This window comes from Hypomesus transpacificus, chromosome 13 (genome assembly GCF_021917145.1).
Source record: "Hypomesus transpacificus isolate Combined female chromosome 13, fHypTra1, whole genome shotgun sequence".
Lineage (NCBI taxonomy): Eukaryota > Metazoa > Chordata > Actinopteri > Osmeriformes > Osmeridae > Hypomesus > Hypomesus transpacificus.
The window spans coordinates 3548474-3570516 of record NC_061072.1 but is presented as its reverse complement, the minus strand read 5'-3'; the positions used below and the strand labels follow the sequence as shown (position 1 = coordinate 3570516).

The 22043-nt window shown below is 43.5% G+C and overlaps 1 protein-coding gene and 1 long non-coding RNA gene across 3 annotated transcripts in view; one reads left to right on the top strand and one right to left on the bottom strand.

Annotated features, from left to right (window-relative positions):
- Positions 1–14785, top strand: part of LOC124475520 (disintegrin and metalloproteinase domain-containing protein 12-like) — a 107471-nt gene extending 92686 nt beyond the window's left edge. The window contains exons 13-23 of one of the 2 annotated variants that reach the window (XM_047032208.1): positions 722–811; positions 969–1164; positions 1297–1405; positions 2109–2307; positions 2986–3063; positions 5582–5690; positions 5850–5985; positions 7133–7262; positions 8356–8610; positions 13686–13813; positions 13949–14785. In XM_047032208.1, the coding sequence (XP_046888164.1) occupies positions 722–811; positions 969–1164; positions 1297–1405; positions 2109–2307; positions 2986–3063; positions 5582–5690; positions 5850–5985; positions 7133–7262; positions 8356–8610; positions 13686–13813; positions 13949–14006 (1488 nt within the window). In that variant the 3' untranslated portion in view covers positions 14007–14785. The other variant, XM_047032210.1, reaches the window with a different exon arrangement.
- A 634-nt stretch (positions 14786–15419) lies between these two features.
- On the bottom strand, positions 15420–18270 carry LOC124475521. Its single transcript, XR_006956941.1, has 4 exons — positions 18083–18270; positions 17089–17497; positions 16871–16986; positions 15420–16494 (listed from the first exon to the last, which is right to left on the bottom strand). It is a non-coding gene; the product is annotated as an uncharacterized LOC124475521 (long non-coding RNA).
- Positions 18271–22043: the final 3773 nt, after the last annotated feature.

The following is a 22043-nucleotide window of genomic DNA, read 5'->3' as shown; positions in this document are numbered from 1 at the left end:
CTTAAGAAGCAAGGTATACAGCCTTACTCCTGCACTTTCATTCAGCGTACCTATGGTGTCACACGGACATACATCCACCTAACACACACTCCAGCAAGCACAAGCCATGCCCTCTAACACACATACATGTACACGCATGCCCACACACAATTATATTGGCATGCACGCGCACACACAGGCCCTTCCCCTTTCCTCTGTGCTGTGCTGGGGCCTGAACCTGGTTGCCTATCATCCATCTCCGTCAGATGGTAGAAAGCTGCTGATTAGTACAGTGCAGGGCTCTGATAAAGACTAACGTGAAGCAGATGGCCTTCCGAACTGAAGGGGGGATAAGTTACATCGTTGAGGGCTGTGGCTCTGTCTCTGCCTCTCTTTCTTTCTCTCGCTCTCACTCTTCTGCTTTACTCTCTCTTTCTCTCTCTCTCTGTCCTCTATCTTTACATACAAACATGTCTCACTTGCCCTCCCACCCCCCTCCCACAATACTGAATCCCTGGAGTGTTTATGCAGTTGGCAGGGCCTCTGACTCTGTCAGCAAAGCGGCTGTCATCTTAGAAATGTCTCTAGGAAGCGCTGCTTCCTGATCTGTGCCTCTGGGAGAAGCAGGGGTGGAACCGGGTCATATCTGGGGTTCCTCTGACCACATACTGTAAGTGCCTGAGTTTGTGATCCCAGATTTAAGCCAATCCCCCTGTGTGTTTGACTCCTGTCCTCCTCGCAGGAATGTTCAAACCCCTGCTGCAACGCTACCACCTGCACTCTGAAGGGGGAGGCAGTCTGTGCCCACGGACAGTGCTGTCAAGATTGCCAGGTAGGAGGAGTCTGTTCAGACCACCTGTTTTTCACATACCCTGAGTCTGTTTTGGGCAGAAATGCACTGTGTTCCGTGTAAGTGTATTAATCACAGTTCTTGTCATACCCTTCATTCGTTTGTCTCCTGCTTCATCCATCCTTCCGTCGGTCTGTAGCTGAAGCCAGCGGGCACCCCATGCCGTGACTCCAGTAACTCGTGTGACTTGCCTGAGTTCTGCACCGGCACAAACCCCCACTGCCCTGCCAATGTCTACCTGCACAACGGCCACGCCTGCCACAATGTGGACGGCTACTGCTACAACGGCATCTGCCAGACCCACGAGCAGCAGTGCGTCACTCTGTGGGGACAGGGTGAGTTAAAGAAAGACGAGGGGATCGTCCCCTGGTGGTCGGGAGGAACCTCTGTTGCGGGAAGTTGTAAAAGATGCTCCAAAAAGCTGTCTGCGAGAAGGCACTAATGATGTGTCACAACGTGTGCCTCAGGGGCCAAGGCCGCACCCGAGATCTGCTTTGAGAGGGTCAACTCCGCGGGGGATCCCTATGGCAACTGCGGCAAGGATTCCAAGGGTTCCTTTGCTAAATGTGAAGCCCGGTAAGATCCAGAGATGCTTCAGGCCCCCCCGGGCCCATTACATTAAAAGCTCTCACCACTAAAAACCGGAGGCCAAGTGAGAAAGGACAAACGACAAATGGGAAGATCTTTTCATTTAGATAAAATGCGCCCTTTAAAAGAAACTGAATTTAGTTTTGAAAATGTAAGTGCCATGTTTTTGTTCTTTTATAAAGTTTCTCTTTCGTTGTCTTTGGCTGAGCCATTAAGACTTCCGTCAGCGTCTCAGTAATTACATTTAGTCATTTAGTCATTTGGCAGACGCTCTTATCCAGAGCGACTTACAGTAAGTACAGGGACATTCCCCCCGAGGCAAGTAGGGTGAAGTGCCTTGCCCAAGGACACAACGTCATTTTGCACGGCCGGGAATCGAACTGGCGACCTTCGGATTACTAGCCCGATTCCCTAACCGCTCAGCCACCTGACTCCCAATTCCTCTAATAGAGTGGAGACCATTTTTATAAAGAAACACAAGGTGCAAAGTCACCAGGCTAATGTAGCACTTCACGGCTCAGAAACACCCTACATATAAGGGTTGATAAAACAATTAAGAACTGTGAAATTGATCGAATAGATAAATCTGCATTTGCATTTTATTGATACAGAGGAAAAGTGCTGAAATCTGATCTTTTATGAAATTCATATTTACTGACTTTTGTTGTTCTTGTGTTTCTGGGTTTTACAGAGATGCTAAATGTGGCAAAATTCAGTGTCAGGGAGGAGCCAATCGGCCAGTGATTGGCACCAATGCTGTTTCCATCGAAACAAACATCCCTCTCCAGGAAGGGGGGCGCATCCTGTGCCGGGGGACGCACGTCTACCTGGGTGACGACATGCCGGACCCCGGCCTGGTTCTGATGGGCACCAAGTGCGGAGACGGCATGGTAAGATTTGAACGTGGCCAGATTCAATAACTATGGATCCATAAATCGAATCTGTTGTGATTTGTCATGGACACCAAATTATGAGAAAGCCCTAAGGTTTTCAGACTAAACACTGGGCAGCGTTAGTGGAAAATGGCCTAGTTTGTGGAGTGACATCAGACTACATGACTAAGATGCGAATTCTCTCCATCAGAGGCGAGTCTGTGTGTAAGGGTGGGCAGGTTCGCATGGCATGCCGAGTAAGAGAACCCGAGATGTTCCACGTGGTCATGCTGAGATAATTGATTGCATTAGTGTATACTTAGAGGGCACTCAAAAAGTGCACCTTGACTGAGTACATTTGTCCAGGCTGACCCCAAGCCCTCATTTGTCATGGTGTTTGCTTTACTTTCTCTGCCCAGTCATATCCAGTTAGGATTTCTTTGGGTGGGACTCCTACAAAACTCCATCACCCATCTTGTAAACTGATGTAATTTTGATGAAACACAACCTTTTGACGTTTAGACGGCTCTGCCCGGTCTCTGTTCAACATTTTCAAGCGGTTTTGTCATTTCCTTGTCAGCATATGTTTACCAGTATGATACAGGCTTTCCTTTGTTCTGCCTCAGTTACAAGGAGTTAGGATGTTTTTTGAACTTTTTAAACCGTCCGTTAATACTCTGTACTTGTGTGTTCTAGCTTTGTCTGAACCGACAGTGCCAGAACGTCAGTGTGTTTGGCGTGCACGAGTGCTCAGGAAAGTGTGGTGGCAGAGGGGTGAGTAGAACAATTCTGACTCCGCCCCCACCCTCCTCCCTCACACACACCAAATAAGAACAGCACAGTCTTTACACACCTGTCAAGGTATTTGCTCAAATTGTGCACACACACACTCCCTGAGACGCTATCAGGTCGTAATCTGGTCAGAATGGCTGATTCATGGGAGGTAACCATTACAATGCCTCGCAATCAATCTTCCAGCTTGCCGAAAGGTTCAATCAATTAGAAGTAATGGCTTCATTTATGTTCAGCCTTCAGTGCCATTCATCATAGTTTGACTGGAAGGCAGTCGTCCTTGTCCTAAAAATGTGCTCAAATGTAAGTGCGAGGGCTTTATTTGGGTTACGCCGTTTGACTTTGAGATTGTGATATGAATAGATTGGATTCTTTTTTCTATTTAACTTTTTTTTTATGCAGCCTGTCAAAGATCTGTGGGTGGGCCCCCTTTGTGGCGATAGTTTCAGCCTGTGTGCTGTGACACTGTGGTCTTTCCTCCAACAGCGTTGTCTTTAAATTAGATCAACTGATTCACTAATAAAATCGAACAGGAGATGGTATCAATCAATCACTACTTGAAATGAGAATGCCTCTGCTCGTTTGTATCCTAGTTTCTTTTGGTGAGTCTGGGGGTTTGTTCAGCCTCCTAGCTGGTACAAAGCAAAGGTAATTAGTAGGGCTGTCCCCGACTAAGATTTTCTTTGGTCGACCAAAACTCGACTAAAGCGTCTGAAAATCGACTTATCGAACTTTCAAACGCTAAAAAAAATAAAAATAAAATGTACAAACATTTTCGCGATCTGACTCAATGGCTGCTGGACATTGCAGATTCCGCCGCTAATAGCCTACTAATACTCGTAAGACTCGTATCACCAGTCCTGTTGTAACTGAATGCCGATGGTATTTAGTACCTCTTAAAATGTACTACAAATAAAAAATATTGTTTGTTTAACATGCAAATCATCAGAACGCGCTTATCACTGCCTGAAAACTTGCAGCATACAAACTTACGTAAAAGCTGAGTGCGGAACGTTGCAACAGAGAAAGATTTAGTCTTCGCCGGAGAAGATAATGTCATTCGATTTGAATGTGATTCTTATGTTCCTTTTTCAACCCAGCACGTTAGCATGAGTGAAGTAGGGCTAGACCAACTTACGTTTTTTAGGTAGTAGGCTACATCATTTTCGACGTCGAACTATGAAAAATAAACCGTTGTTGGCAGAGTTTGCATTCAACGTTTTTCGAGTCACCCGGTACTTTGTAAATGTACTTTAATGAAATGCCGCCATACCACAGATGTCTTTACCATTTTGACTAATAACACCGACAAAGTAGGCTATGGCAGAGTTTGTAGTTCTGCAGCCGATTGTGCTCGTGCCGTGTACAAAATACCAAACCAAAACAAAGCGCAGATTAACGAAAGGGAAAACAGTAACACCTTTTCTTTAAAATTATATATTTTTAGAGTTGGTTTATTTGTCTTAAATAATATAATCTACTATTTCTGTTGAACATTTCGTTAATTCAGTAATGATCACACCAGCGGGAATCAGATCTCACACTGCCATATGGCAGCTCGACTAAAACAATCTTAGTCGACCAAGAGCATATCGACCAGAAAATCGACTAGTCGACCAAGTGGGGACAGCCCTAGTAATTAGTACAAAGTTTCCCCATGGCAGAACTGCTCAGCGCTGTTCCAGGAGAGCTACCCTCTCGACACCGGTTACCACTCCAACTTTAACACCTGTTACCTTGTTCATCTTATCAACCAGCTAATTACTAGAATCAAATGTGCTGGGTTAGGGCTCGAATGAAAACCTACAAGGCGGTAGCTCTCCAGGAACAGGATTGGGCAGCCCTGGTCTTGGGAGTCCTTGTTATTTGACTTGCTGGCATTATGGGCTGTTTGGGGTAAGAAATAAGATTGGAGCACTCCTCCAGATCTGATCAAGATGTAACTTTCCAGAGAGGGCCGGTTTCTATGACTATCCTCTTGGACCCTGTCACATATGGGTACTGTACTTGGAAAGAAAGACTGAGGAAGACATCGATTGAAAGAAGAGACTGGTAGAGAGAGGCAAAGAGAGAAAGGGATGGAGAGGCGGATAGAAACGAGAGAGAAATATAAGAGAGAAATGTAGGGATAGAGAAATAGAGACTATAAAGACCTAGAGATAGCGGAAAAACGTCTGTTTCGATTCCCACGGCCCTGCCACGTGGAAACATAAGTAGCCTGACTGAGTGCTGTACCATGCAGCAAATGGAGCATCATCATCTGTATCTGTTATACCATCGCTCATGTCTGGAGCTATGAACTTGACCTACACAACTCTATCACAAAGTTAAGTCAAAAGTAAAGCTTTTACAGGTACTTCTTCTACTATGTTAGCTGTAATTACCAAAGGTTAACGTCATTCATTGCCATCAATGAACTCCCATTTAATCCTAGATGGGAAGAATTTTTTTTTGTGTCATGGATAGCTTGTCATACCTCATTATCATATGTACTCTGCAGGTGTGCAATAACAACAGGAACTGCCACTGTGAAGCTCATTGGGCTCCACCCTTCTGTGATAAAGCAGGCTTTGGAGGTAGTGTGGACAGCGGTCCCATAAGATTAGCAGGTAATCGACCCCATGCCTCTGGAGAATAAAAAATCATCAAACTGCTGCTACTTAATGTGGCGACACTTTGCTGAGCCGTAGTTGATAGTCAAATCACAGCACTGGGGTGGATTGTTGTTGTCTTTAGTGAACTGTGTGTGTGTGTTTGTGTGTGTGCAGACCATGACAGCATGACAGTGGGGATCCTGGTGAGTCTTCTAACCCTGCTGGGAGCTGCTCTGGTGATCTGCATCAAGAGGAAGACCCTCCTGGGCCTGCTATTCACCAGCAAGAACAACAACATTGAGAAACTACGGTACCTTCTCACTAGCCTGGCTCTGCCCTCCTACGTACTTCCGCAAAATTTTCATTTTGCTTCTGTACTGTATCTGGGCTTGAGGTATTTTGGTCAGATGTCTCCGGTAAACTTTTTAGCGGTCAAATCAGCGAACAGAGGGAGTGGCTGAGAACGATGACGTTGATGTTGTGCGCTTGTTTGAGTTGTAGTTCCGTAATGGCGGCGGAGAAATATGCGAGCGGAGCCATTCGGTCCGTTGTGGCAACGCTGCCGAATATCCAGAAGTTAAAGCCAGAGCAAGAACAATCTTTGATCCCCATGGGGTTTGTTTGATTTTCTCCTTTAGTGGTGAAGGAATTGGCAAAGGCGAACGCTAGTTATGGCAGATAAGGTTGCCAACTCTCTCAACCTCAAATGAGGGACACTTTCTTCCAGGTGCGCACACGCACAACAGCTGACCAACAATAACGGAAATCGCAAGCTTTCATTAGCCATAAACCTACTAATTTCAGTGTAATTTTGGTAAACCACTAATAGCTACTCGCTTGGATGTACTGTTCATAGTAATAGTCAAAAAGACAATTATTACAAGTTTCTCCTTTTGACACACAATAACGCTCACCTCACCAGTGGCCAATTCACACACACTGTCACCAACAAGCAACAACCGTGTCCCATAGCAACGTTTGCATGGGTTTTTGCGCGTTTACAGTAGCCTATAATAATAATTGTCCGGTGAGGTTGTGATTGGAATACGGGACTGGAGCTGTCCCTGACGGGACAGATCAAAATCACCCATAATTCGGGATGTCTCAGACAATTCGGGACGGTTCGCAACCCTAATGGCAGATGCAGAGTGGCTCTGGGCAGAACCAATAGTTTTAAACTTCAACAGAGTACCCGCCTTCAAGGAAGTTAACGCTTGTCAATGGAACGAGTCCAGACTACATGAAATGTACGAGAGTCCGGTTCAGACCAGGCTACCTTTTCACCTCTCCAGCACTAAATCCTGTTGGCCATACTGTGTCCCTCACTTACTGCATTAAAACCAATTCACTGTGATCATTTGAAACTGACTGAGTACATGTCAGCTGTGTATTAGGTTAAGAATCAGCAAGGTGTGATATGATACTGTAGCTGCCTGCTAAGTATTTCTGTACTGCAGGTCGGTGGGCCCAGACAGGCCATCTAGTCCGCCCCAGGCCCAGCATCATCCCCAGCAGCTTCATTCTGTATACAGAACCTCTCCATCTAGCAAGACCCTGGCCAAGCCCCACAGCAACAGCATCTTCAAGGTTAGTATCCCCCACACCGCATCCTACAGCCCCCCCCAATTCCTCTCCACCCTCCCACCCCCATATACTTCCAGAAACAATGTAGCTCCCATACATTTCATTCCGATGTGACATGTTGTTTACACCCCAAAGACCAGCTAATTCAAATCCAATGAAATGGCTGCCCACGTTTGAGCGCTGTGTGCATGGGGCGGTGGAGGAGGGGGCAGAGAATGGAGCCTATAGATGCTGGTGGGGTGCGTATGCTATGGTCACGCCTCTCCTATGCCATTTGTGTCAGAAGAAAGATGGCTGTTAATGGTTGTAATCGATTAATCTGCATGTGTTGCATGCCGAGAATGTCGATGAGGAATATATTGAAATCACAAAGCAATTTCAGCGATGATAGCAAAAGAGACTTGTGGGTTCCTCAACTTACTGTAACTTCCCTATCTTGATGCTAAGTTTTTATTTATTTATATATATAGATATATCTATATATATAGTTAGTGAACATTTTTGAATTGATGTGTGTGTTCCAAGCTAGCTTAAATAAACACACACTTTAAGTCAAGCTGTTGTACATTACATAGGCTCAATGCTTTCAGTCACCAGGCCTTAAACATCTGGTATTCATTAGGTTGCTCTGGTAGGAAGAGAAAGGATGTAAGCGTTTGATGTAAGTAGAGTGCAGGTGAGGTCATTTTCCAGTTGTCAGGCGCTGTGTTTAGGTTCTCTTTATACATGTGTGTGCGCGCAAAGCTGGGCATATGTGAATGAAAGACTGACAGAGTGACATTTTGGCCTCTTTGGACTCAATGTCTGCTGTGTGTTTGTGTGTGAGGTCTGTGGCCCTGTCTGCCTAGACAGCCCTGTTTCTCAGGTCAGACATCAGCTTGTGTCACGTCCTCTGTCTTTCCCTTTGATTTGTCACCTAAGGTGGAGCCAGGGAAATGGTGAATGGACCTGGGGGGCACTTGATTTATGACTCCCTAGCGGCTCCAGGAGGCCCAGAAGCGAAGGGAGGAGTTGGGTGGAATTTAACATGACTGTTGCTGATGGGAAGCAGACAGGAGGGGGATTTCATCGATTCCCGTTTCCCATTTCTTCCCAGCCTCCTCACCTGGGTCCTGACTCTCTGCAGCCTTCAGCACCCTATGCCTCCCACAGTCTGCACAGACTGCCCGAGTGCACCCCCATTCACCTCAGCCACCCAGTTCCCCTGGCACTCACTCTGGCCTTCTCTCCTGGACAACCACGCTCACCGGCCCCACCTCCTCGTCACGCCCTGCCCCACCACGACCCAGCCCCACCCAGGGGGCCGTCGTTCCGCAGGACCACACGCCACATCTCTTGCCGCATGGTTATGGTAAGTGGCCCCTGTTTGACACCTTCATTTACTGGAATGGAAACATTTAGTTGATAACATTGCTTTGAGTGTAAAAACTGTAGGAGAGTCTTTACTGTGTTCTAGTATATAACCTGGCCTTGTCGTTCACTACCTACAGTCCAGGTTCCAATGTGGCCTCTTTTTATTGGGCTAATGTGTCCTATAAAAGTATATAGGTGTTGACAGCTACACACAGTCCAATAAAGAGCTGAGGTTGACCCTAGGACCGGCACCGTCCGTGTGAGTCCATCCCTCTGTTATAAAAAACGCATAAATAATGAAAATGGCACCAGCCTTGTGGGAAATATTACCAAGATGAAAGTGGAATTTGCAGAGTGTGTTTAAAACCCTAACCAATATCCTAGAGTAGTACACTTCCAGCAATTGTGTTCCTTGAAGCCCATATGGGTGGACGAGGGAGAGTTGAGGTGAAGTATGGTCTTTGTTGGTTAGCTCTGGGATTCCCTGGGGCTCTTATCAGAGCTTAATCCTGTTTGGGTTTACCACCAGGCAAAAGAAAGGTGAGAGAATGTAAGAGATTGGAAAAATACAGTAATTGTAAAAAGAATGAAGAGGGAGAAAGACATAAGAGTGCCACATTTGCTCCAGCTAGCAGACGAGGTCAGCAATGAGAGGTCAGTCTGAGCCCTAGTCAGGCCCCAGCAGCACACTCTTACTGACACCCTGACCAGGTGTAATAGTGTCAGGGCACCCCCCCACACACACACACACACACACACACATCGGGGGATGAGAGGATAATACACACCCAGGGACAGAGGTCAACACGTTTGTACAGCACATCAGACTAATTAGAGCCCATTCTGAGCACTAATGAGATTTTCTTCATGCTCAGATCAACAGGGGGTCACTGGCGAGACCTCCCAGGTATTTTCAAACAAGAGGCTATTAAGAACTAATCAAAAAAATAACAAGAGCATGTAGTGAAGTTGGTTTAAGGGTGGAACTTGCATTTGTTATCATTACACTAAATGTGCCTTTCTTGCAGTAGCAAAATAACTTGTGCGATGTGCCTGTGATGCAGTCGGTGATTAAGACGTCAGTGAGACACACAAACAGATTCCTGGAACTTTAGATAGTTAGTGCAAAGTGCCTGTGGTTGTGAAGAAATAGATGACACACACAGATGTCCTTGAATTATGTCTAGAGCTGTCCCCGACTAAGATTTTTTTGGGTCGACCAAGACTCGACTAAAACGTCTGAAAATCAAGTAATCGAAATTTGAAATGCTGTTTTTTCAAAAAAACGAACAAACATTTTCTCGATCTGACTCAATGGCTGCTGGACATTGCAGATACAGCCGCTAATAGCCTACTAATATTAAGACTCGTATCACCAGTCCTGTTGTTACCGAATGCTGATGGTATTTAGTATATCTTACAATGTACTACAAATAAAAAATATTGTTTGTTTAACATGCAAATCGGCGTGCTATTCACTTCCTGAAAAAGTGCAGCATGCAAACTTACGTAGAAGCCAAGTGGGGAACGGTGCAACAGAGAAATATTGTGTTGTCTTGGCCGGAGAAGATAATGTCATTCGATTTGAATGTGATTCTTATAATAGGCATATTCATTTTTCAACCCAGCGCGTGTCCGCTCCACGGTCTCAGCCACCACGTTCACTTCCTGTCTCTCTGTCAACGCAATAACAATGGCTGCATTTTTCGACCGCTCACTCCTGGATCTCCCAACAATATCCCTGACAGATGTGAGCAGAATTATCCAGGCTAATTCAGCCACAGCCACCGCAAGAAAGGACAAAGGATTTAAACTCTACGTTTTGAATTATGTCCATAATTATGAAGGTACGGTTAAAATGAAGTGTTTGCCTAGCGTACATTTCAGCGAGAGTAGCTAACGACGTTACTGTAACGCTCAGTTGCACTAATCATCCTTATTACTGTTGTATTTTGTCCAGTGTCTTATTGGTATAATGTATTTAACCGTAATTCAATGTTAATCACAGTTTCAAACCAGGGTCTGGCAGGGCTAACAATTAGGTGTCAGTGCTACCGATCAATGAGGATAAGTCAACCTTTATTAAGTTGTAAACAAATGTGATGCATTCCCAACTATCTTTTGTCATGAATTTCACTAACATTGTGCAGGTACCGGTAGACATTATCCTGATATTAACCACAGAAGAATTCACCTGGCATGACGTTTGAACAGTAACACAATGTTGGCATGTCGACTGTCCATGTGATGTCGATTCAACCTGTAGCTTCTCATGTAGCGAGCCACTTCAAAGCTAACAAGCACAACAAAAGTAGCTCGATACACGCTACAGGTTAAATCGACATCACATGGAGACTTAACTTGCTACATTTACTGGTAGCTTAGCTCACTACATTTTCCAAGTAGCTTACCCAACACTTATTTTTAGGCTACACGTAGCCACGTACCCAATACACTGTCCTCTACAATCTACGTAACATTAGATTACATTGCAGCGGAAGTAAACGTGGTGACTGAGAGTTTTAGGCGGAAGTACGTCAGCTCACCGTGGCATATAGGCAATTAAGGTTACAGCTTCAGTAACAAAAAAAGATTCAATGTGCAATGCATAATAGATTTTCACAGACATGAATAATTAGAATGAGATGGATCTAAAAAATGTAACCTGTAATGTTCTTTAAAATTATTTGGACTGCTTTTGCTGTATAATAATAGAAAACGTACATCTTACTCCAGAAGAAATGTATACCATTTTCTGTTTCTAAGCATACTTCTTAAAAGTATATCAAAAGTGAACTATTTTTGAAGTATACTCCTTAAAAGTATATCAAAAATAAACTATTTTCAAAGCATACGTACAAGTATATTACAAGTGAACTATTTTCTAAGTATAGTTCTTAAAAGTATATTAAAAGTGAACTATTTTCTAAGCATACTTCTTAAAAGTATATCAAAAGTGAACTAAAAGTGTACTATCCATATTTTAGTATACTTATAGTATACTTTAATATACTTCTTTTTTGTAAGGGATATTCAATGTCAAACTATAAAAAAAAAAAACGTTGTTGGCAGAGTGTGCATTCAACGTTTGAGTTACCTGGTACTTTGTAAATGTACTTTAAATTAAATGCTCCCATACCACAGATTTCTTTGCCATTTTGCCTAATACCACCGACAAAGTAGGCTATGGTAGAGTTTGTAGTTTGGCAGCCAATTGTGCACGTGCCGTGTGCAAAAAACAAACAAAACAAAGCACAGATTAACGAAAAGGAAAACAACATATTTTCTTTTAACTATATATTTTTGCTTTGTTGCTTTCTTTGTCTTTATTAATATAATATAAAATTTTTGTAGAACATTTATTTAATTCTGCAATGATGACACAAGCAGGAATCAGATCTCACACTTCCATATGGCAGCTTGAATAAAAAATTCTTAGCCGACCAAGAGCATATCGACCAGAAAATCGACTAGTCGACTGAGTGGGGACAGCCCTACTTATGTCATGCTGATAAAAATGTATTATTTTGGTTCTCTGTTAAATTACCAACACAAACATCTAAACATTCAGTTCATGACATTAGTCATTACATGGACGATTGAGCCATTGTTGTCACAATTGTTGGCCTAATTTATCATACAGCGCTGCATGTACATTTCTGTAAATCAGATCCCTGTCTTAGGCTAAACCATAGTGAGTTGTTTGTGTAGTTTACACAGCAATAGCATGTCCTTGGGTCTTAAAATGGACACCTGCAAAATTACAACTTTGTACAGTGCCCGGTTCTTGAGATCATCATTGGACACCCGTTGCCCTAAAATCCAACTATAAAACCACACAGACACACATATACAGATTCCATGCATTACAGTATGAATAAATACAAATTTAAGTCAAACACATTGTTTAGTCACACCTTCAGAACCGAGGAGACAGCAACTTTCCTCTCAACTCTATTTCTTTAGTAAGCAGCCAACATCTATGAGAGAGGCTGGTTGTCATGGCTTGACTGCCAACACAGTAACTGTTGCAGCTGTTTGACAGCTTCAGTGAGGCTGTCCAAGCTACTGCTCAACCCAGTGGAAAGCTCCTAGTGGCTACGGGGGTATTCACCTGAATGCCTGGTGCTTTGTGTGACCTCATAAGGGAAATCAGTTGTAGGTCCTGACTGATCCTGACTAGAAATTTAAACCATGATTAACAGTTAGTATTTGGAAGTTTTATGTTTCTTTTTATGTCCAATTGATATGGACTAAGCCGACATGCACTTTTTACCTGTCTATATCCAATTTACCTTTCATTTGATACAGCACTATACATGCTGGATGTAACTCAAACCTGTGCTCCGTGTGAATGACTATACTGGCTGCAAATTTCAGGATTTAGCAGCAGTTCTTTTCATCTTTGTAGCTGATATTCTCTTTTAGTTTATTTTGGTTTGGTGGCGGCAAAGGAGAGACACAGTACCCACAATGCATCACCTGACAGAAAACGCTGAGACAGCCCTGCAAATGAAACATTGAGCGTGCAGACGTTAAAAGACGCGTTTTAAATGTGGAACTTGTGGGCAACAAAAACATAACCAATGGGTTGTGTGGAGGGGGAACTGAGGCTGGACCTCTTGGCTCCTCTCCTCTTGGATGTGAGGCTTCTCTCCAGTCTGCAGAAGGAAGTGAATGGAGACCAGATGGAATGCATGTAGCAGCGTTGATCATGACCTCACCCCTTCAGTAGATTAGGAACACATGACAGGTTCATCATCACATGCTTGCTGGGGAGGGCTGCCATGGCGACCGGCAGGATGAGAGTACAACAAGCAGAGCCCCAGCCAGGAGTTGAGCTGTGAGACTTGCCTAGATTTGACTATCCTCTGGTGGTCATTTTAAGTCACTGCCAATCCCCAGGACGATTTATTTTGAAATTTTCAAAGAATTTGCTGACAAATGCCTCCTCTGAAATTTCATTGTGTGGAATTCGTCGGAATTTAGCACCATCATTACAAAAAAGTATTTTGTGACTTTGCATAATGAATGAATCTGCTGTCATTTTAAACTAGTATCTGTCATCTGTAGGAGTTGGAGAAGCCCCGTCCCCCCCAGAAGCCCCTGCCAGCAGACCCCCTGGGCAGAAGTGGCCGTCTGGTGCCTGTCCCCCTCTCTGGTCTCCCCAGGCCTCTGCGCCCAGTCCCTCAGCCTGGGAGGTGAGTCCTCGGAACATCCTAAAACTAGACCAAAACAGAACCAGAAAGCACTACTCCTAAAATTCATTAAAAATGTATGTATAATTTTGAACTTTCCCTTTCTCTATTCTTTCTCATACCTTGTCCCCACCCCAGGCAGCCCCCCACTCTACCAAAGCCTCGTATGCTCGGCAGTGTCAGATACAGTAGCTGAGAAACGGACATCCTGACATTGATGGACACTTGATTTGCACTATAAAACTATTTGAAAACCTTAAAACGTGATGCCTCTGCATTTGGAAATTAAGGGGCCCGTGAGAGTCCCTGTGGTGCTCTATCTCCGAATGGTGCTACGAGTCTGAGCTCAGGTACATGTAAAGTATTTATTTTCTTTATTTATTACCACGCAGTGCACTGTGCCTGACACTTTTACTTAACTGTAGCATTTGGGATTTAACTTTTTTACATCACTTTTTTGTGATTTTCATTATTGGCAAATACTGTACTAGACTTTTTTATGGACAGCTGGAAAAAAGGAGTCAGAAAGCATATCTTAAAGATCTGTGAACATTTAACGCAGTGCACATGTTGTGGATGTAAGTGTCAGCAAGGGAACCAAGGACATTAGAGAATAGTATTACTACTTTAGGAGAAGGCTTACATAGGAAACATCACAGGAAATCACTCTGCAGGTCTCCTTATGTAGTTACGACAGATTAACAGACAACAAGCCATTCTTCTCCAACACTGACACCAACATACAACACTTGCTTGGTTGTTATTTCCTTTGAAAAAACACTTCCAGTTCATTTGAAGGCTCACTGTCTTGATGGAGGGAGACACTTTTAAAATAGAAGCCATCGAGTCAGTGATATTTCCAGCCAGCTTGGCAGTGAGCCAAACACCTAGGGAGAATAGGCTAAAGGCCGAAATATGCTTCTGCGTCTAAATTTACAAATTAACCGTTTCATCAATAAAATACACACATTTTCAGCAACTACACTGCCCATTTCTCGTCACATTTTAATTCAGATGCTGATTTATATGTACTGTTAAGCTGAAATATGAATTGTAAAAACTTACAGCAATGGCGGTCAAAGGATTCTGTTTGTTCTGTTTATCACGGCAACCCCGCCCCTGCCCCTGACGCAAGCGGTTCTTACTGACCAATCACAGCCAAGGGGGTCTCCGTAGCTCTCCGAAATTACGACGGATAGTTACAAAATTCAGGAGGTGCACATCAAGCTCTCCTAGGCTCTCCGAGGGCTGACGGAGAGCTCTCCGAGGGCGTTCCACGGAGACAAGGGCGTTCCCGTGTGTCCGTTTTTCGAAAAATGCAGAAGCATATATCGGCCTTGAGGCCTTCCATGGGAATAAGACCCCTGGTCCAGCCATGTGATTGTAAACACATGATTAGACTTGTGCAGACCTGTGTGATTCTTGTGAAAAAGCAGTTGCTCTCAAGTCCACAATGTTACTTGGATTGACTCCTGTCAACTCAGAGCACAATGACACAGGAACATGTTATGAAATGTCAGCACTTGCATCGTATACAGCTAGGGGCAAGAGCTTGATTTGAGAGCGTGAACCTGAAGTATTAGTTCATTAAATCTGTGAAGCAGTTGGCTCTGGGGACAGACACAGCTGACAAATGGATTCCCTTAAGGATACCTGTTGACTAGATACAAAATGAATAGGGCAGACAGTGTCCTCCCTTTGGCTATGTGGAACAGTGGCCCTCTGCAACACAATGTCATTGGATACAGAGGAATGCTAGCTACATTGGGATATTGAGCAATAGACACTCCAAGCAAATAATTGAGTCCAATGAAGACATTCAAGAGATGTGAAACAATGGCTTCTAAAACAAAGTTTAGAAGTCAGTTTCTCACTTTGTGTTTATTGAGCCAGCCAAAAACTTGAATCCTGGAGTTTGTGCACACACAGCCGTTTTTAAATGATTGTTGTTTTTCTTCTGCCTATAACACTTTGAAAATGTATTCATCCAAGTGATCTGCATATCATCTTTGTCATACAGAATATCACATAGATGTTGAATAGTTACGTTACTATTGTTATTTTTACAACATTATTCACACTGAACTTTTGGTTAAGCACACAGACTGCTCTCAAATGCCAAGGTGAAAAAACATGTTTTCTGCTATGCCTATTGAGAATTTGGTATTGCTGAAATCCAACAATGATTCCATCCTATTCCTTATGCACTAGTTGACCTTCCTGTGCTATTTGAAAGGTGTGTTTCCATGTGTCTGTAATTGCTTGTTACACCTGTACTGTTGTCTTTGTGTAACTGTAATCTAATGTTCCTTGTAAAGGGTGTTACAGGTGAACACATTTTTGTGGCAAACAGTTTTTTGTACAGTATGATTATAACTATTTGATACATCCGATGTAAGAAATACATGTCAATGTCTATACTGTAAATTACATTTTCAACATTTAAGCTTTATTATTAAAATTGTTTATCAAACACTGAAGCCATTTTGATACTGTATTTTTACTGGAATTATTTGAAGAGCATATTATCCAGATTTCAAATTCCCTTTCCTAATGCTGTATGCTTGGTGTGTGAGAACTGTTTTGTGTTTTGAACTACCTTTTACCTCATTTGCTGTATTGAATGCAATTGAGTGCCATCTGCTGTCCAGTGGAGGGCAGTGCAATGTACGATGTCCAGGTTGCTGCAAAACAGGCCAGCATAAGACTTCCACACACCGAATCCCATGACCAAAAATAATTGCACTACCATAATCACCATAGCAAAATCAACAGTAAAATCCTTTTCATAAGTTGGATGTTTCTTACACATAGAAGGGGAAAGGAGGAAAAAAAAGTCATACTAAAGTGCTACAGTTTTCTATTACTTACTGCAGTTGAAAATTACTGAATTACAATAAGATATTGTATTAAGGAAAAGCTGCAGAGGTATGCAGCCAAATGAAGCCTAACAAACTGAAAATTTCCAGGAAGTTCTTATTTGGCTCTGGGCGTGTTGGAATGTCTGCTGTTACGTTTTGACAATGTAGACTGCCTTAATCAAATAGAAGCAGTACTCACCAGTCAGATGGGCCCTTTTTCTTATGTCTCTCATTTTTTCCTAAATGCTTCTACGAACTAGGCCCAGCTGGCCTCCTTTTGATACCCACGTTGCTTGAGCCGGTCTCTCAGGCGCTCTATAAAAGACAAAAAACATAAGTGATTTTTACCAACCCAAAACCTACAGCGCAACTTGCAGTTTCACTTATGTAGGAGGAAAACTGCTCATGTATTGTTACCTTTGATGACACTCATTTTCTCTTGGGTTAGAGGAGGCTTGGGCACTGAACCTTTTATGGCGTTCGATTTCACCTGTTACACTTCGCTATTTGAGCTTCTCAGTGCCCCAAATGGCCACATGCTAAATTTGTGACTGAAGTGTGACTGTGACCCTTAAATTATCTTCTATTTTATATAGAATTAGAAGCCCTGTTATAAGGTTATTTACGGTCCATATCAACATTTTGATGAACTGTGTTGTCTTGAGATGTCTTGCTCATGTCACAGCTACTTAATAGAGTCATTACAGGACATTCCTCCATCCTTCAGGTGTTGAGGTGTAAAGTTCTGAATGTAGTGAAAAGGAACTGTCTGCCGAACGTTGTCATCAATAAATCTTACATGGACACTGGGCAAACATCTCCAAACCTGAAACAGATTAACAATAGATAGTTTAGATAGCTAGCCTACATTTTAAATTTCTTCACATACACACGCACACACACACACACAGACAGTATGCATGTATTCACCATTGAATTAAACACTTACTTAATTATTTGTTACTTTTGCTGCACAGACAAGAATAAATTGTATTTGTAGTAGTGGTGGAGAATGACATTTAAATATGTGTTGATCAGCAAATTAGGAATGCACCGAATCCAGATTTTTGGGATTCGGCCGAATACCGAATCCACTGGTTAAGATTTGGCCAAAACAGAACACCGAATCCTACTCCCATCTTCAGTCCATTAACACAGTAAACACATTAATGCCAAATTTTTTTGTTAACGTCTGTGCGAATACAGAGACGTATCAAACTGGGCTGGGTATGCAGCCACACAGACGATCAGTTTATCCTCCATCTTGAAACTGAAAGTTAACCATGACCAACGGTTGCTACTAGGGGTGCAACAATTCAACAAGCCCACGGTTCGGTTTGTTTTTTTAGGTCACGATTTCGGTTTTGGTTCGGTTTTGTTTAGCAAAGTAGGGAGATGAAAAAAACATTACCATTTCAGTGTTCTCTCTGTATTTTCTGTATATCCGGCTAAGTGGGAGGTCCCGGGGCGCAGAAGGGGGGCTGGATCCGGTGACTCAAAACGGGGATTGGTATTTTAATTTCAGAACATGCACTGCATGGGTGTGAAACGTTAAAAATAAACACTGCAACAATCGTTTTTACAAGCAGCAATTATCCATCTGATTAAATTAACCAAAAAATGCACATGATGAGACAAACAGTCCATCATTTGACCATGACCATGTAAACAGCACAGGCTACTTGTGGGACTTATTTGAAAAGTTAAGCACATTTTGTTGTCTGTTGTCTGGAATATATTTTTCCCCTGAGGGAAACGAGGCTAACAGCTAGCCTACTCAACCAGCACAAGTGCAAGTGTCACTGGAAGTGCCTCCCCCTCTGTCTTAACCTGAAAATTCAAACACAAGATTTTGGTGAAACTTCAATGGGGGATAAAGACTAACAAGACATATAACAACATTGAACGCTACACAAAGTCAATAATTTTTTTCATTTAGGCAAATCATTTTCCATAGCGAGAAAGGTGCCATATCCAATAAAAAAGGTTCCAGAATCGCCCTGGTTTGCATACTTTACACGTGCCTGGCTTTGTATGATTTGCCTCCAGCAGTGTTGCCAACTCCTCAGTAAGGAAATTAGTGGTGCTGCGCGAGGCTATAGTGAGACTGACTGCCTGTGAGTGCTTTGGGACGGCGGAGGAGCTCACGGCAGCACCCGCTGATTGTTGACAACAGTACTGCGATCCGTGCTTTCGTGTCTCTAAAACACCAGCAAGTCTCCAACAACATGAAAGTCGCCAGGAGGGTTTGGAAAGATCGTCAGATATAGCGAGAAGTCGCTAAGTTGGCAACACTGTGTGGGTGTTCGGTTGTGTTTTCCCCCAAAAAAATTTGGTTACATATAAAACCGAACCGTGGGTTGAACGGTTCGTTTTTGCATCCCTAGTTGCTACGTTACAAGAAACACAACAAGCCGATTGGCAATCGCTCGCGAAAATCACTCCTCATTTACATAAAGTTGAGAAAATCGCAACTCTAATTGCTTGGATTGCATTGCGTCGTTACCCACAAGCGATTCGAAAATGAATGGAAAGCATTGCGTCGCTGTAGTGGACACCAGGGGCGGTTCTACACGGGGGCCTACTGGGGCCAGTGCCCCTGCAAAAATGTCCCTGGCCCCCCCTGTGGCCCCCCTGAGCTGACTGAATAAAAATAAACTTTTTTTTTTTTTTTTTTTACACGATTTCTTCTTCTAGTAGTCATCATGAAACGAGGAAGGGACATTGCAGCCTTTTTTGCCCCGGTAAATAAAAAAGTTAGAGAAACATATCATGGTATTGAGAGAGTTGAGGAGCCGGAAGAATGAGAGCCAGAGGCGTTTGTATGGTTTTAATGTAAAGCAAAATTAAAGTATTTAATGTTTAAATATAATTTGTTTCAGTTTTTTATGTGCCCCTCTGATTAAACACTGGGCCCCCCTTGGCCCCCCCAGTAAAGTTTGTCTAGAACCGCCACTGGTGGACACACACTATTACCTTTCAATCATGCACTTTAACCCATAGATATGTGTTGTATGCGTTACCGGCCAACTGAGCCAACTCGCTCACCCATTACATTGTGTTGGTGCTACATGTACTTTTTAAATAACCATAACTTGTTCAATTTGAAAATTGAGCAAGTTATGGTTATTTAAAAAGCGAGTTGACTGTAGCAAGATGGCCGCCATGTGCGGATGTTCGCTCAAGTTTCAGGGTACTTGGCGCCGTGCAGACCCTGCTTTGTTTACATAATTAGGGTAGTTGTCAGCTGTGCCTTAGCATATCTAAGGCGGCTAGCACTGTAGTGGCAGCCTCGGTGCACGAAGACTCGGTCGGACAAAGACGGAGTCGACCTGCAGGCAGGGGCGCCGTATAGGGGGGAAAAGTTAGGACGATTCTAAGGGCCCCTGACTGACAAGGGCCCCAAAAAATTGAAAAACTAATAGAATGATCAAAAAATATGAATACATATTTTCTTTTTCGTGGGGCCCAAAATTCCTGGCGGGGCCCCTACCTGCAGGAGTCCACCGAGGATGGCCGACGAGGCCGGATTACTTCTTGTGATAAGTATCACGTTATCTGTATTCTATTCTACTTCGAACAAATTCATAACTAGCATGTGTTTCTTCAGTATTCTCGTCCATTACACCGCTCGCAGGTGTAGATATGTCAAAAAGTATATACGGTCCACTTCTAACCTTCAATACCTATCCAGATCTTCTCAACCTGCCCTCTCTCTTTCTATATGGCTCTGGAACTGCCAGTCTGCTGTGAACAAGGCAGACTTCATCCCGGCGTTTGCATCCCATGCTTCTCTTCATGCCCTTGCGCTGACAGAGACATGGATCCGCCCAGAGAACACTGCAGTTCCAGCTGCTCTCTCCGTCAACCACTAGTTCTCTCACTCACCCCGCTCAACCGGGTGAGGTGGTGGGACAGGTTTGTTCTTTTCTCTGCATCTTAAATACACATCCACCCCACTCTCTGTCACTGCCAAATCATTTGAACACCATTATGTGATGCAAATTGATCTTGTCAAATGTAATTGAGTTAGAACCGTGAAACTCACTCCTCAGGTATGTAAGAGGCCACCCACGTCAATGAAGAGCTAGCTTTTCTTTGGCGTAGCTCGTAGTGGTTACGCTTGGCAACTCGGATGTCGTGCGTTCCAGCCCAGTGAGTGGCAAACGAGCCTTGTTGTGACGGAGCGTGGTTACAGCTGTTACATACCCGTCACACTAAGCATTCATAGTTGTCCTCCATCACCCACCAGGGCCGCTAGCCGACTTTGTGGAGGAGCTGGACATGCTCCTCAGCATCCTCCTGGATGATGGAACACCGCTGATAATTCTTGGGGACTTAACCCTAACCCAACATCCACCTCGAAGGAACGCACCTCCCCCACCCCACCCTGACAGCAGACGACTTCTCCTCCTTCTTTGAGAAAAAAGTCGCCAACATTAGCAGTCGGTTTCCTGAACCCACCTTTCCTACCCACTCTCCCTCTATGACTGACCAAAATAAATGTCTAAACTCTTTCTCTCCCCTGTCCGAGGCAGAGGTGGGCTGCACGATTATGGCCAAAATAATTATCACGATTATTTTGATCAATATTGAGATCACGATTAATTATCACGATTATTTGTTGATTTTAAGCTAAACAAATGTTATTGTCTCAATGCATTGTACCTGTATAATGGATGTGAATAAAACTCTAAATATGCAATCAATAAAATACAAATATTCCATAACAGAATGTAACCAAATGAGAGTGTTTCAGAACTATGCAGAAAATACTAGTTTACAAGTTTTTTGAAAGATTCACTTTTTGTTTCCCCTCTGCGTTTTACATCACAGGTTGGAAAAATAATTGCGCGAGGGGATCACGTATTGTTTATCAAGAATTTGAAGCCTTCGTTTGTCAGCGTGTTTATTGGGCACATGTCTTTGGCCAAATTAAATGCTACTGCATTCGTTATTTCACTGTGTTTTTGGGAGGTGGATGGGTAAGGTGATGCGCTAAAGAGGCTCGCTTTGATGGATGCCTGAGTTTATATTAGGTGTGTTCGACTTCATGCAGCGCCGGCGGCGCCGACAGTCGGCTGCAGCCGGCTGCCTTGAAGCTGAGAATGCCATTGGCTGCTTCAAGTCAGCCGGGCTGCAGGCGGCTGCAGGCGACGCCGGCGCTGCCACAAGTCGAACACACCTATTGTGTTTATATTAGTCTTTGCAACACATTTCTTGGCCCTCATACATTCATCTACAAAGTTATGGTGTTTGTTTGAGTGGCAACTTTACGTCACTTTGCATATAACCTGTTCTTGTTTTGTGTCACTTGCCTTGAACCCAAAATGCTTTCACACAATGGATGACGATCTGATTCTCGTCAGACT